The 16,809-nt window shown below is 39.6% G+C and overlaps 2 protein-coding genes across 2 annotated transcripts in view; one reads left to right on the top strand and one right to left on the bottom strand.

The window, feature by feature from the left end:
• The first annotated feature begins 898 nt into the window (after window positions 1-898).
• si:ch211-105f12.2 (RIMS-binding protein 2-like) overlaps window positions 899-16,809 on the top strand; it is a 36,283-nt gene continuing 20,372 nt past the window's right edge. Inside the window, exons 1-2 of the mRNA XM_062060407.1 lie at window positions 899-938; window positions 15,517-15,553. The gene's annotated coding sequence lies outside the window, so the exon portion shown is untranslated. The remainder of the gene's footprint in view (window positions 939-15,516; window positions 15,554-16,809) is intronic.
• On the bottom strand, window positions 10,182-16,160 carry ywhag2 (3-monooxygenase/tryptophan 5-monooxygenase activation protein, gamma polypeptide 2). Its single transcript, XM_062060406.1, has 2 exons — window positions 15,847-16,160; window positions 10,182-12,165 (listed from the first exon to the last, which is right to left on the bottom strand). The coding sequence occupies exons 1-2, from the start codon at window positions 15,931-15,933 to the stop codon at window positions 11,509-11,511; spliced, it is 744 nt and encodes a 247-aa protein (XP_061916390.1). The 5' UTR covers window positions 15,934-16,160; the 3' UTR covers window positions 10,182-11,508.

Below are 16,809 nucleotides of genomic sequence, written 5' to 3'. Positions count from 1 at the left end.
CATTTAACCTGTGGAAAGATGATGCACCTGAGCTCAATTTTCAGCTTCATGGTAAAGACTGAATACTTATATTTTTGGCAGTAAATATTTCCATTTTTAGAAAATGAGTTCCATTTTAGGATAAAACTGTAATAATATGTGAAAAAAGTGAATCAAGCAGCTCATTTCCTATCCTCTCTGCTCACAAGAGAGGATGTGGATGCTCACACTAAGATTTAAGATAATGATTAATCTCAATAGTCATAATTCCTTTTTGCTGGCAATAGATGGACTTGTATGAGCAGGCCGGGTGTGTTTTTTTGTGTGCCATTACTGTAAGGCAGGGATGCTGGGAGGAGGCGTGATGCTGCACAATTCATCCCGAGCCAGAGTGGGCTGCCAGTCCCCATCGCTGGCCAAAAAAAAGTGGCGTGATCAGCAACATTTGAAGCAGTGGCTGCATCACTGCTGCGTCTCTTGTGTGCCAGGATGATAATATTAGCTCCATTTTGATTTGATCATGTAACAATATGTTTTTTGTCGTGTATGTATTTTGCAGCACTGATGCTCTCTGTGCTGCTGGTTCTCGGGGAAGATTTCTGTGGAAACGGTTGCCATGCAACAGCACAAAATACCTTGCTCGTGCACAGTAGTAAGCTTTTTTTCTCTCTCCCACTCCTAATACAATGCCAAATGTTTTATTTTTTCCTATCCCCTCTTCTGTTTTGTATGCCTTCTCCCAAAGTCTTCCACCCTCCACCCTTACAACATTCTTTTTATTTTACACGGGGAATCCCCTGTGCCCACATACATGATGAGTCACCCACAAAGACAACACAAGCCTGCACGGTTGTGTCAAGAAATTCATTCCAAATGCCCTCAACTTGTTTTTATTTTAGGAAAGATCCCTAAAAAAATCCTGAGATACCCCCACCCTGATTCACCCAACTCTGCCATATGTGAGTAATATATCACCTCCTGACTTTGTCACTTTAATTACACTGCTGTGACGACATTTTGATGCAAGCTAAATTAACATCTGCGCCCCTACGTCATCTTGTTTCCCAGGCTATCTCATTTGTATTCATCCACTCATAAATAGCACATTAGAATTCATTTACAATAAATGTTTCATTTTGCCAGGGACTAAGGCGCGGCTTTAGGCCTTGGAGATCTGTGACGTCACTCTGAGCGAGGCAAAGGGAGCGGGCGTGGTTATTTTAAACTCACCTCTTGTCACTTCATCACACCGAACCTTCTGAAGTTATGAATCATCATTTGGAGTCGTGCTGTGCTCCTGTTTGTAGAGTGATGGAAGAGGATGCGCTGTAGCGAATAGCGGGACACATGAGGTGCACGTTTCCAAAAAAACCAAAACTAACCCCCCAATAGACAAACTATGGATACCACATGCCTCATCATAAGGCTCTACAACCATGGGATTTCTCCCAACAAATCAAAAGAGAGAGTAATGATGATACATTTGTCATAAGAAAAATGCCTTAACTAAATGGGGCAATTGTGGCAGTACCCTAACAGTTGATTTAGATGGCGCTATCAGTACATACTTTGAAACCTAATACAAAGTAGTGGTTTAAATGTGCAGCCTGAATGACACCCAAGTGCCCATTTTTATTGTATTGCCTTCGTGCTCCAAATGATTGTGTTCCCATGATTTTGTCGACAGGAGGCAATGTGCAGTAAAAAAAGGCTTCCTTGTTGATCTGCTGAGACTGCTGTTAGCTAATGTATATGTAATGTATACAGTAATACTCAATAATACATCCATCCATTTTCTACCGCTTGTCCCTCTCGGGATCGCGGGGGGTGCTGGAGCTTATCTCAGCTGCATTCGGGCAGAAGGCGGGGTACACCCAGGACAAGTCGCCACCTCATCACAGGGCCAACACAGATAGAGAGAAAACATTCACACTCACATTCACACACTAGGGCCAATTTTTGTAGTGTTGCCAATCAGCCTATCCCCAGGTGCATATAATACAGTAAGTTACAAATGTTTATTGTTGGTGATTGAGTTCTATTCAAATCAATATTTAATTTTATTTTTTTACATAAATCAAAACACACCAATCTAAGTGGGAGTTGTCGCCCATTTTGTGATATATTTACATGAACATTATAAAAATGATAATATTGATTTTTCTTCCAAACCATTGATAAATACAATTATTAAATACATTGTGGTATTAATAAAGAATATATATATTATTTTGTATAATTAGGTTTTGTCTTTTTTATAAATGTTATTTATTTTTACTGAAGCACGTGTAACTCCTCAATTGTTTAAAAAAAAAAAAGTATTCCTCATCTCTCATTTGTCATTTTCAGGAGAGAAAATGACAAATTAATTAATGGATTGAAATTAATTTTTTTTTAAAAACAGATTATTTGTATTTAATTCAAATGTTTGGTTTTTAATTTATTGCTTTATATTGAAGCACATGTGACCCCACAATTGTTAGATTTTTTAAATTCTAAATATCCATCCATCCATTTTCTACTGCTTGTCCTTTTCGGTAATATATCCTTTAAAAATATTAATAATTTTACAAATGGTTTTGAATTAATTATTAATCTATGCAATTAATCAATCAATCTGATTATTTGATTTAATTAGTATTGTTTTGTCTTTATTTAGACCCCTCAAATGTTTTTTTTTATTCTTAATATTTCCGTTCATAAAATAATACATTATTAAAGTTGCAAAATAAATACTAAAAATAATAAATAATGAATAAAATATACATAAATAAAACACAATAAAAAAAATTAAAAAATATTTTATTTGCATTTTCTGTTTTTATTTTATTTACTTGTACTGAAACACATGTGATCCCTCAGTTGATTATGTTTTTCTAGTCTTAGTATTTCCTTTAAAAATAATAATTCAATTTAAAATGAATTAATAAAATATGAAATTAATCAAAAAATAAACAGAATAATATATTTGATTATAATGTTTTTGTTTTGTTTTAATTGTATTTATTTGTACTGAAACACATGTGACTTTCATTTGTTAATTTTTTGTACTCCTTACTGTATATTTCATTTAGAAATAATCATTTTTATAAACAAATTAATAAAATAAGGTAATGATAAAAATCAAACTGGTTATTATCTTATTTAAAACAGGTTTTGTATTTCTTTTGTACAACTCCTGCATTTTTAAGGGAATAAGTGGTAGAAAATGGATGGATGGATGGATGGATAATACTATTTCTTTTAATGCTCAATATCTCTTCTGAATAACCACTCCCTTGAACCCTACTCAACCATCATGGCCCCTCCCATCCAAGGCAATCAAACCTGTGCGAGTTCAGTCACAGGCCTCACCCATCACCCACTGGTCCACACCAGTGCTCCCTGAAATAGTGTCTTAAAACCTTCCTCTTTGTATAAATAATACAAAGTCTAAATGGGAGTGTGAATAATTAATGTTGCAGCCGCAGTCTTTTTGTGCTGGCGTCTTTGCAGCATTGTCAGGATGAACCCGAATGAAAAGTGCAGCACATATTTGATTTATTAATCATCTTAGCCGTGTAATTTCCTGCCGTGTTGCCCATGTCGCTCCTTACGGAAATCGATGAATCAGATGTAATATTCTTTTTTTTTTTTTTTGTTTTCTCCAAACCCAAGACAGGAAGTAGAGAGTGGCTGTCACATTGATGTCTTTGGTCTACTCCATGTCTACTCACAGGCTGCAGGCAGGGAGGTTTATTTATAGAGCTGTCTCACATCGTCCCCTCGTTCTTTTTCTTCTCCTTTCCCCACGTCTGATGGTTGGATATTTCTGGAGTTCTCCTCTTATCTTCTGTGCATCTTTGAGGTGTGCAGTCACGTCAGTAAACTTCCACAAAGCTGAGTGTGAGTGTAAAATACACCCACAGTAGCCTAAAAAGAGCCTCGCTTTATGATCAATAGCAATTTTTGCATACATAGCAATGTGGGATGATATCACTATCATCACTGCTGTTTTTCCTCACTTAATCTCTCTCTGCGTAATTCTCTGTTTTTCCATTATTACATATTACTAAACATTGTCATTTTGACACGGTGACTTTAAAGAACCACATGACCAAAAATGTCACTGACAAGTTGTCTTTATGTATTGTTTGCTCCTAGAAATGAATCGGTCAGTCATTTCCCATAATATCAATTACTTTTTGAGTAGTGTTTGGAACGCCCTCTTTCCATCACCAGACTTGATTTCCTGCCCCCTCTTGGTGTGACGTCATCTTCAGAACTGGAGCCCATTTCCCCACCTAGACATTTGATATCTTTAACATTATGAGCAAAAACGAAATTGCCATTCCCGGACATTCCTCTTCCTCAATAGACACCATATTCTCATGATCGTTCAGCATTTCCTCTAACATCTTGAGGAAAACCTCAATAGAAGAGGACACAAGATAAAATACTAAACTTACTTTCTTTTTCTCTCGTTTTTGAGTTATGGGTCTGCTCTTTCTCCATGGCCATGTTTACACTGCAGATCAATTCCGATTTTTTTACCGATATGCGAACTCTGTCTGATTTTTTTCATGTCCGTGTGAACAGTGCAATTCGGAATTTTTCTTAGCTGACCCAGGCCTCTTTCGCATGTGGATATAAATGGGATGTATATGCGTAGCGCCATCAATGTGAACGCTCCCGCGCTCAGGTGGCATTCATCCGATCAGAACGTCATCCAAAAATGATAGGCGTCACAATTATTCGCCAAATTAGACAATTATAAAATAAATAGTTGACAACGGAGCAGAAAACCGGTGAATATAATGTTTGAGGGACTCACGTGAAAGTTCCACCACTCCTGTCTCCGACTGCTCGCCCATAGACACGCTCTTCAAGCAGAAATCAAAGCAAAATAACCAGTAAAACTGCGAGAGCCAAAATACTTGTCCCATTCCTTCTTAATCTTCTACGCACAGTCATTTGGTTCAGAAAATGTTGACTTTGATTGCACAAAATCTTTGAATTTGCCACAAATGCGACAAGAGGTGTAGCCATTTTCACTTCCGTAAACACTGCAGTCATGTCCGCATGCGGGTCAGATTGCATTCACATTAGAAATCTCTTTTTTTTGTCATGTGAACAGCTACTAAAAAGATCGGATTGGGCAAAAAATCTGAATTTGACATCCAACTTTGCAGCATTTTCCTGCTGGTTTTGACTTACAGTATTCTTTGCTCCTGATATTTCGGGAATACATTTGGCATGAGTCATACATTTGTTCAATAACTTTTTTGTTCAAAGTCATTTAAAAAATAGCTGGTCTGTCCCATTTTGCATGAGTCAATATGAGGTCCATACTTTCCTCACATTCCCATAATTTGGAAATGTATGCAGGCGGACCCCTTCTTTAGTTTTATTACTACAATCTGCAACAATGCATCTGGCAGACATATTTGATTATTCCTTCAAATTTTGACCCAAAATATTGTGATTCAGGATGAAGAAGCTACCAAAACACATACTACACAATATGAAATTGCCTCCAGTCTTCTGTTGGTGTAGGCCTGCACACGTTTTGGAGCTGACAATGGGTGTTCCAAAATGTGCTGAAACTCATTACGAAACAAGCCTAAAGTCACTACTGTGTTTATTTGGTGGGGAATTTTACCTGTCGACAACAATTTTAGGTCCAGAACTATGAAATAAGTGGCATTATTGTCAGCATTATATGTGCCCTTTAATGCACTTAGGTTAGCATTTTACCAGCCTGACTGTGTTTTGCAGGGCTTTTTTTCATGCTTACTATTTTTAACCCAATAAGCCGTCATATGCAGAAAATCTACAATGTGCGCCCCCACTGCATGTGGCGTGCTAGTACTTTCAAAGTAATCCACCACTAACGGCGTTATGTGGTGCCACATAAAGGGGCAGTCATGTTGTCATCATTATAGAATATACTCAGTAATAGCTAACGTTAGTAGCTTAACTGGGCTAAATTGCCATCATGAGCTGACCACACACAAAGCTAATGCATGTATGCGCGTTTTACGTACGAGCCTAGTTAACGTCATTACTTGCTTAAAGCCGGAAGATGGCGGGGTGTACCATAATTTCAGAACTATAGAGCACACGTAAGACGCACCCACTTCATTTTTTGGCAAATTTAATTTTGCACACATATGGGTTGCACAGTTGAAACATGAAATATTTACACAGGCGCTTGTGTTCATTCACAAATTTAACAAAAGACAGGGCCTGTAACACGGCGTACACTGTTTGTCGGCTCTGAAACTGCAGAACTTCTTCGGTGTCAAGAGATGAAAGACTCAAAATTGCTCCGTCCGACATTGAGCTTGTGCCGTCCTTTTCACACGTTTCCCAACCTACTGGTGCAAGTGGATTTCCGTTCCCCAGAGTAGCTCTATTTCCTTTTTCGATAGCCAGATTGATTGCCTTCAATTTGAAAGCTGCATCGTGTGCATTACGTTGTGTCTTTGCCATGATGAGGGTGAGTCCATAACGCCTGACGAAATGACTGTGTGTGTGTGTTTGATTTCATGTCAACAATTTAGATTGCTCCACTGTGCCCCGTTCGGCAATGTCATTGGTCTGATGTGACTAGGCTAAATTTATAGGCAGAATGTGAAGCTTACAAGCCTGGAAAAATCCATAAATTAACCGCAGCATTGTATGTGCAGCAGGGTTCAAAGCGTCTGAAAAAAATTACGGTAATGCTTACGACACTCTGGATAGTTGGTGCCCCCCAGGCATCCCGGTTAGGGTTACAAACGGCCACTTTAACGCCAAAGCACTCCACCTTACCTCTTGTAATGGGGATTGACTTGAAATGTCTCATACAAATCTATTCATTAACAGTTATCACCGCATTTGGTACACAACAGGACAGACATAAATTGGTTCTGAAAACATGACCGCCACTGACTGAACCAACTTGACAGGAGGGTGTGGGGAAACAGCATTGCATAGAATCCTGTCAGGCCTTCAAAATAAAAGCACACCAGTAAAAAAAAAAAAAAAAGACTAGACCACAGCAGACAATTGTGTCTTTTCATCAGCATACGCTCATTAACAATGGTATTTTGTACTAGTCTCAAGTCATAATGTATGTTTTTTTCCGTCTTAATTTGTATGAATGTTGTGGTACATACCCTATGCTTCTATTGTGAAATGACTTCCTCTGCAACTGTCTAAATTCCCTCTTGACAGATATTTTACATTAGTGTTTCTTAATTGTTGGGCCGTTTCTCACCTGTGGTCCGTAAAGACCGCAGCAGTACTCAGTTGTAATACACTTAATCCCCCAGTTGTGGCAGTAATGACAATATCACACAAGCAGAATAAGTCTGGCGTAATAGTAAAAATCATCGGGACGTTTCTTCAGCGCAAAAATTATGCCCAAAGTGGTAAAACTGTATTTTCATTTGCATTTAAATGTTATTGATAGTGTATTTAAGAAACACAAAAATATAACCATACATATTGTTTTTTATTCACTACTAATTTAGTTAGAATGTATTTATTTTAGAAGTTGTATGTAAATTTGTTTATCATCAGTTTTTTAAAGTTTTTTTGCAGTATATTTGATGAGCATTTATTTTTGTAATCGGCCTGACATAAGCCTTGATAATAATCTTCATTATTAACACATGGTTTCATATCATTTGACAAGGTTGTTATCCTGTTAAACTGTAAGTACGTTAGATATAATTATTAAATACGATTAAAACATGAGTAAGATTACTAATTCAACGTTAACATCTGTAGTGTAAAAGTTAGGCGCTGAGGTCAAAAAGGTTAAGAACCCCTGTTTTAAATGACTTGTGCAAAAAACATAATGCTGTAATGAAAATTTGCCATCCCCAATTGTTGGCATGTATGCTCATTGACCATTAGGCCAATCAATATAACTGAACATATGTCGTGGCTTATCCTCCAACCCATTAGGGGGTGCCACAAATGCCGATATGGTATTAGCTTTAAATTAAACACAGACATGGGGTACTGTTAATTATGCCGACAAATGTCGACATAAATAAAAGCACATCTGTATGGCCTAAAGATAGAAAATGCTTGGTGTGGATTATTAAATTTAATTTCTACTTGCGGGCGCTTCTATCACTTATTCCCAGAGTGCTTTGGGGGGGTCATGTGATGTCACAAAAATGTTCCAAATGTCTCTTTAATTGTATCCTAGCATTAAAACACAGCCTGGCGTTGAATCCTGATAGCTCCTTTGTTTTCCCAAGATACAATAGGTGTCAAAGCGGTGCAGCGAGAGCGAGCAGCAGTGGAGGTACTTTTTATAGCCCTAGCAACAGCCTGCTGATTGGTGGCTGCGCCCGCTGAGCTTCTCTCCGATTGGCCAGCGAGGCGACCGCTCAACGTGCAGAATTTCATCTGGTGAGAAGTGCTGCAAGAGGCTGCAGTCAGTGTGAGAGGAAGGGAGGAGGTGGGGGAACACAGCTATGGTATAGCTCATCAGTGTTAAAAGATTTAAAAAATGCCAAATTTGAACATAAAAGCTACTATTCTGAGCAATATGTTTGGTTTAACGCACAATTTACTGCATTATTATAGTCTACTATTCACATTGGACTGCCTCTTGTCAAATTAGGTGCATTTAGAATATTTTCTACTGCTAACTTGATTCATTCAGTGTCCTCCGTTCCAGTGGCCTAGTGGTTATAGTGTCCGCCCTGAGATCGGTAGGTTGTGAGTTCAAACCCCGGCCGAGTCATACCAAAGACTATAAAAATGGGACCCATTACCTCCCTGCTTGGCACTCAGCATCAAGGGTTGGAATTGGGGGTTAAATCACCAAAATGATTCCCGGGCGCAGCACCGCTGCTGCCCACTGCTGCCCACTGCTCCCCTCACCTCCCAGGGGGTGAACAAGGGGATGGGTCAAATGCAGAGGACAAATTTCACCACACCTAGTGTGTGTGTGACAATCATTGGTACTTTAACTTTAACTTTAACTTCACAGAATGAAATTGTGCATTTGTTTCACCAAATATGGCAGCCCGTTCCAATGTGGACGCACTGTACCGACACAGTTAGATGGGGCTCAAAGGAGGTTCATCAATCGCTATAAAAAAATTTGACAAATGGAAAATAATAATATAGATACACAAAACAACTTTATATGAGCAGCAGATGGCCAACCCGAAGAAAAACACACACATCACAGCCTTCCAGGTCAACTTAAGACCTTCAAAAGTAACTGTAAATTAGAAATCAATTAAAAAAAGATGATGAGTAAAAAGTAGTTTAGTCTATTTATGGCAGCTTTAAAGGGGGTTCCATGCAAGCTGAGGTGGTCTGGGGGGCCAGGGGGGCCTCCATCGACTTAAAACTAAAAATAAACGCAAAGCAGTTGCCGAAATAACATATGTGTACGCTTACGGCGGCTGAGTCACGTCGGTGACATCATTTGCAGACAATCTTTAAGACCCTGTTTGCTGTTATACACCATATAATCATGCGTTAATTGTGTTTAAGGTAGTAATGTGGAGAAGTGAATAATGATGCGTTCAAGGTGCATAGGAATATTCATGCAGAAGTGGGTGCACACATGGGGGGAAAATCAATACTTTGTCACAAAATGAATACAATTAAAGATGCTTCATCTTCATTATATGCGCTAAATCTGATGAGGATCTGGCCTGGTGGAGCCGAGTTTTTGTGGCAAAATGTCAGATTGACCTTGAGTTTCTCGCCATGCCCAGCCCAACTCCTATGACGTAGGATAAAATACTTTGTAGTTTGTCATCGCCCACCTGTCTAGTATCCATGATTTTGATTTGGGCTCATTTAGTCAAAATCTCTAGAAGGAGTTCGTTAAAGTAAGTAATGACTACTGGTTTTGGTCCAAAATGACCAGTCCAAACTAAAATGGAAACTTCCTGTTTGCGCGACATGTCTTGAAACTTCTTTTTTTTGCGTCCTGTCATGATAGATGACTAAACCAAATTTGGTGACTTTTTAAAAAAATATTATTATTATAGGGGGCGCTACTGACTGACTTTCTGTGGTTCATGTCCAGGACCCCTGAAATATAAAATGTTTCTTTCGTGCCTTTCATACATGTTAAAGCCCCCCAAATGCGAGGAAACATACAGAAACATTATAATAGTAATTCACAGCAGTTCCATTAGGCTATCGCTAGGTGCTCAGGCCCTAATAATAACAGTACACTAGACCACCAGAACGGTGCACTGATCATTCAGTCATAATCTTTTTATTATTATCATAGCTGTTGTTTTCGTTTCTTGTGCAGCTGCTACATAATGACTCACATTCAAGATATTTTTTGTCACTCAGGAACAGGTATCAAAACAAAAATGGTCCATGTTGGGGGGGAAAAAACGAGTCACCATTAATCAAACCAGAATGCATGACAGAGAAAAATAATAATACTGATGTGTCATATTTTATATTTTAATGTGACAAACACCAGCTGGCAAGATAGAGTGAGCGCAGTAGTGAGGTTCTAGCGTCCTTTTTTAATTTTTTTTAATTTTATTATTTTGTTCTGTCATTGACAAATTAAACACATATTGCATGTCACTAAAGCAACGCCCAGTACAGCTCAATTTTATAGATATATATATATGTATATATATATATATATGTATTCTTTTTTTTAACGATCATTTCGATAAACAAAATAAAATAAATTAGACAGAAAGCTTGCGTAATTTTTCTCAGTCATATGAATACTCAACACCCACATTATAAGTTAATAAAGTCAAGCTACTGTATATAAATACATCACCAGCATGCACAATATTGAATATTATTATGGTTTGTCATCATCGTACACTGAAGAAACAGTATAGTAGGCAAGTGCATTAAATGAAAACAAACACAGGAATAAACCACAAACTCTGAAGCTGCTCATTCTTTTTTTTTCGCTTTTTTTTGTTGTTGTTGCGTCGCCGCCAAAAACGTGTGCTATTTAGTATTCTTATTTTCTTTTCAAACAATCAAATGCATCATTCCAAATTATTGCCAAATCATTAGAAATTAGTCAGACTTCCTGGGTTTGGACTAGTTCTTGGAACCAAGCTGTGACGCACGTGCTCCCTGCAGGACGCGACATTATCACGCAAACAAATAAATAGAAATAAAATGTGTTTAAAAAAAAAAAAAGTAAGCAGCTTGTCTCGACAGACCAGTTCTGGTGCCGGCGCGAGGTGGCCATCTCAACCCGACATAGTCGACGACCGCTCGAGCCTGATTGGCTGACGAAGTATCAGTGGAGCAAATGTGAAAGAGGAAATCAACAAGACCAAGAAGGAGGCCCTTTCGACCGTATATATATTACTATATATATTTAAACTAACCTCTCTCGCCTTCTTTTTCATTCTTTTCTTCAAACACATGGAAAAATAAAGAACTGCTGCTGCGCTTGTGTCGTCGGCAAAAGCGGCTGCCAAAGTCCACCGGCCTTTTTCGCAATGACTCTTTTTTAATTTTCTCTACTCGGGAGATTTCCCCTTTTTTCCTTTTTTTCCCCTGTTTTCCCCCTGTCTAGTTGTTGCCCTCCCCGCCCTCGTCGTCCTGCTGGTCACTTGTCCACAGTGTCAAGTTGTCTCGCAGCAGCTGCATGATGAGCGTGGAGTCTTTGTAGGAGTCCTCGTTGAGGGTGTCCAGCTCGGCGATGGCGTCGTCGAAGGCGGTCTTGGCCAGGTGGCAGGCCTGCTCGGGCGCGTTCTGGATCTCGTAGTAAAAGACGGAGTAGTTGAGCGCCAGGCCCAGGCGGATGGGGTGGGTGGGCTGCATGTGCTCCTTGCTGATCTCGTGCGCCTCGTTGTAGGCCTTCTCTGACGACTCCACCACGGTGGCGCGCTTCTCGCCCGTGGCCACCTCGGCCAGGTAGCGGTAGTAGTCGCCCTTCATCTTCAGGTAGAAGACTTTGCTCTCGTGCTGCGTCTCGCTGCAGTTCTTGATCAGGAAGTTGTCCAGCAGGTTGAGCACGTCCTGGCACACCGCCTCTAGCTCCTTCTCGATCTTCTCCCGGTAGGCGCGCACCATCTCGATTTTCTTCTCGTTGCCGTCGGCCGACGTCTTCTGCTCGATGCTGGAGATAACGCGCCAGGAGGAGCGGCGGGCGCCCACCACGTTCTTGTAGGCCACCGACAGGAGGTTCCTCTCCTCGTTGGACAGGGCCTCGTTCAGCTCCGTTACCTGGAAAAAGAAATAGTGCGACGATTTATTGGAGGACATGAACTCACAAATAGCGTAAGAATGCTGGAAGATGCCAGGGAAAGAACCGACTGGAGGACTTGTTATATTCGTAATCCCAGAAAGCATGCCCCCTAGTGGCTGTAAACATCATAAAGGATGACATCATTGCTATTGCTTCGTAACTTGTAGGGATGCCAATCTCACAACAACGTACGATTCAAGTTAATTCTCTGGGTGACGATTCGATCCAGAATCCATTCTCGATTCAAACCGCAATTATCGCAATAAATTGATTTGTATAAAAATTATAATAAACAAATTGGCCCTAGTGTGTGAATGTTGTCTGTCTATCTGTGTTGGCCCTGCGATGAGGTGGCGACTTGTCCAGGGTGTACCCCGCCTTCCGCCCGATTGTAGCTGAGATAGGCTCCAGCGCCCCCCGCGACCCCGAAGGGAATAAGCGGTAGAAAATGGATGGATGGATGAATATATTTTTTTTTCTATATTTGAAAATTACAAATAAGACTCGCGGTTCGGTCGTGAATTGTTTTTTTTCAACCCCCTTTGTAACTTACACGCTGGAAATATATGACGGTGGCACTCAAAATCGGAATAGCCGTTGAAGTCGACAAACATCGACATTGCAGGAATCGTGCGGCAATTAAGAATTAACCGATAAAGTAAACCGTTGCCATTATTCTATTCTGTTTGCGTACAATTACTAGGTAAAGTCGATGCAGATTAACTGGCGATGTGATATTGTGATATTTTGCCAATAGTTAACGACACTTATTTTTAAAAACATTGAAATATAGAACTAACATCTACGATAAGCTAAAAATATTTATCAAACATTACATATTTCAAGAATGTAGCGACGATTGTCTGTTGTTTTGACTGCGGAATAAAACTAGAAAAAGTTACGAAACATGTTTTCATTGTCGTTCAGCGTCTTCTGACCGTAAAATATCGATATCCGGTGCTGGCGTATCGGCACTGTACGATAATTTTGTCTTGTGCCTAGTTAACTAGCATCGCCATTAGCTTTCAGCATTTGGACAATCCTCTCATACCAACTGTTGACACGCTTATTGAGATTGTCGGCCATGTTGTATGAGATCAGACATCGTACACTTCAAGCGATAACTTCCGACTTTCTTATATTATTCCTGTTGACTAAAGGCGGTGTTGGAATGTACGACCGAGCTGGAGATTTGACTTTTAGTATATGTACTAAGTGTTTCCCAGCTAGCATCGCCATTAGCTTTCTCTCAGCATCTCGGGTATAATATTCCTCTAATACCAACAGTTGACGCACTTATTGAGATTGTCGGCCATGTTTTATGAGATCGGACCTGGTATTAGCGACAATTTACGACTTTCTTATAATATTGCTATTGACTAACGGAAGTGTTGACAATAAAAGAGTAAAAATAAATATAATACATATTAAAATAATAAACAAATAAGTGTTTCCTTGCTGTATCGAAAATGAACCAAACCTAATACCGAGGTACGTACTCAATGCTGTATCGTCATGCTTCCCAATATTATTGCTATTGACTAACAGAGGTGTCGGATGTGTTAAAAATAAAGATAAAATAAGTAGAAATAAATAATTTAAGTAAATAAATAAAAATATATATGAATAAATATAAAATATATATATAACTAAATAGATAAGTGTTTCCGTAGTGTAACGAAAATGAACCAAACCGTTACTGTACCTTAATACTGAGGTACGTACCGAATGCTGTACCGTCACGCCACTAGTATTAGTGTGATAGCTTGTAACTCTTTTTGCCAGCTTTTCATGGGTTTTTCTTTTCATCGTGGCCCCAATCCTCTGTCCTGACAACGACAAAAAGAACTTCCGGCCTTAAATAACGATGTGTACCCTTGTTGTGGAGAGTCTTTTATTTAGATATGTCATGTAACCGTTTTAATACTACGTTGCTGTGGCACACGCGTAGCTAACGCCAGCTTGCCAAGGCTGTTGAAGATGTTGGATGCGGTCGTAGTGGGAGTAGGGTGGGGTGGGGGGGTCACTAGGACGGGAGGGGCCGTCTGCAGATGACTGAAATGTTCCCATGAGCACTCAGGGCAGCTGCACTGTAAGGGAAAACCATCGCTGCACACATGACCTTCTCTACGGGTGAAACTGACCTCTTTTTTTTTTTTAAATATACATAATATATTGTTATTATACAATATATATATATATATAGAGAGAGAGGCCTGATGTTGGACTCTAGCAAGAGATTCAACCGATTTTGGAGAAACTCTGTAAGCCTTTGGTGTGTTAGCGGCTCATGCAGATGCAAAGATGGCGCAGGAGGGCAAGGCGGGGGTTGCCCTTTCTCTGCCTGCATAGAATTCCAAAAGATTTAAACGCCAAAGTACTTACCTACTGAATTAGAATAGTATAGAAATGACTGACCATCGCTCTTTTTTTTAACACTGAAATAAAGAGCGGCTTCTTGTCACCCATGGCAACCATGGTGAGGGAATACCTCTGATAGGGGAGTGCACTGTGGACATCAAAGCCATCATAGTCATTGTTTTATTTGCTTGAAATTTTGCATCTTTATGGTAACTTAAAACAAAAATGTGGTTTGATAAAGGGGCGCTGCAGTTTTTTTTAATCCAGCAGAGGGCGCTCTGCTTCTTGCAAGTCAATACACTTAACATTTTCCAGCATGTAGAGGCTTTGAGAAGACATTGAATTAATATGTTTAACTAAGTTAGTACAATACTGTATGTCTGTGATTATTTATTACCGTGAAACATTTGCATTTTGGGGATTTTTATGGGTGTGTCCACTATTTGCGCAAAACTCAAAATGCACCAAATGCGGGGCGGCTACTTGACACATTTTTTGCACCTACTTTTTGGACGATCCAAAGTAGGTCAGTTTACGCTAAGCTATCTGATGGTATGTGACAAAGCAGAATAGTGTCATATCTAATATTAATAATCATTTGTTTTCCGAATAAGCCGCGGGCCGAAAATGGCCGCTGGGCCGCACTTTGTACACCCCAGCGCTACAGGAACCTCCATATGATGCTTTTTTCCACCATTTAACGCTGATTTAGTTGTATAAATTTGCAGCTGGCGTGACACAGCACATTGTAACATGTAATTTAGCACAGGGCAGGCGGACTGCAATATGACAAGAGAATATTCTAGAAGAGACCTTCTACTGCCTCCTACGTCTGAGTGGATGGCAGAGCAGCTCCTTTCCGCCTTTGCAGTATTTCAGCCATTTATTTTATTTTATGTATATATATATATGTATATATGAAGAAATATGACTTTATCATTTCATAATCATATTTTCATTCATTTCAGCGACAAAGATGGCAGAGAGGATGAAGAGGGCGTTTTTGTGAGTACGCACTTTTTTCTCCCCGTGTAACATAAATGTTGCAAATAAAGATAGTTGCATGAGCAAGGCAGCAGAGGACCTTTATTATGCAGGCCACCATTGTCATTGTCATGTCATACATAGCAAGGCACCGCCCAAACAGCAGCCGCATCGCAGCATACACCCAAATAATACATCATTAGGGCTAATTATCCCGCATGTGAGCACAAGCCCTCGTTTGGTGGAAGGAGGGAGACGAAGAGTGATTATAAGCGTGACAGTAATGTGTTGCATGCATGAATGGATGCACTCACCGACTTCATAGCGGCTGCCATGTCGTCATATCTCTCAGCCTGCTCGGCCAGCCTGGCTTTCTGCACCAGCTGCTCACGGTCGACCATCTTTGGACAATATGGATGTTTTGGGGTTGGTTTTTTTTCCTTGGGTTTTTTTTTTTTTTTTTTTTTTAAAGGTGAGTCGAGACTCGCCTTGTAGAAGGGGGGGAAGATAGGAGTTTGTTAACCCCTCTTTTAAATTCGCAATGCGGTGAAAATCCTTTGCGATGTGAAGGTTGCAGCTGCTCTCTGCTTGTCTGCGGACGGGACACCCTCTCTCACTCTCTCCACCCTGCACCCCCTCCCTCCCTCGCTTGCGTCATCCCCCAGATAGGTGGGCGTCAGTGCCGATGATGTAATAGTCCCTAGACTGGAATGCATGGCCGAAAGGCATCGTGGTTAATGTAGTTCTTATTGGTAGTTCGAGATGTAGGAACCAGAATATTAATAACAGAAAGAAACAACCCTTTTGTGTGAATGAGGGAGGGAGGTTTTTTGGGTTGGTGTACTAATTGTAAGTGTATCTTGTGTTTTTTTATGTTGATTTAATTAAAAAAAACAATATATATTGATATTATCGGCCGATAAATGCTTTAAAATGTAATATCGGAAATTATCGATATCGTTTTTATTTTTTATTTTTTATTAAATCAACATAAAAAACACAAGATACACTTACAATTAGTACACCAACCCAAAAAACCTCCCTCCCTCATTCACACAAAAGGGTTGTTTGTTTCTGTTATTAATATTCTGGTTCCTACATTATATATCAATATATAACAATACAGTCTGCAAGGGACACAGTCCGTAAGCACACATGATTGTGCGTGCTGCTGGTCCACTAATAGTACTAACCTTTAACAGTTAATTTTACTAATTTTCATTAATTACTGGTTTCTATGTTACTGTTTTTATATTGTTTTACTTTCTTTTTTATTG

Source organism: Entelurus aequoreus, linkage group LG10 (assembly GCF_033978785.1).
Source record: "Entelurus aequoreus isolate RoL-2023_Sb linkage group LG10, RoL_Eaeq_v1.1, whole genome shotgun sequence".
NCBI lineage: Eukaryota > Metazoa > Chordata > Actinopteri > Syngnathiformes > Syngnathidae > Entelurus > Entelurus aequoreus.
Note: the sequence above shows the minus strand (reverse complement) of the source record. Positions and strands in the feature narration are given on the sequence as shown.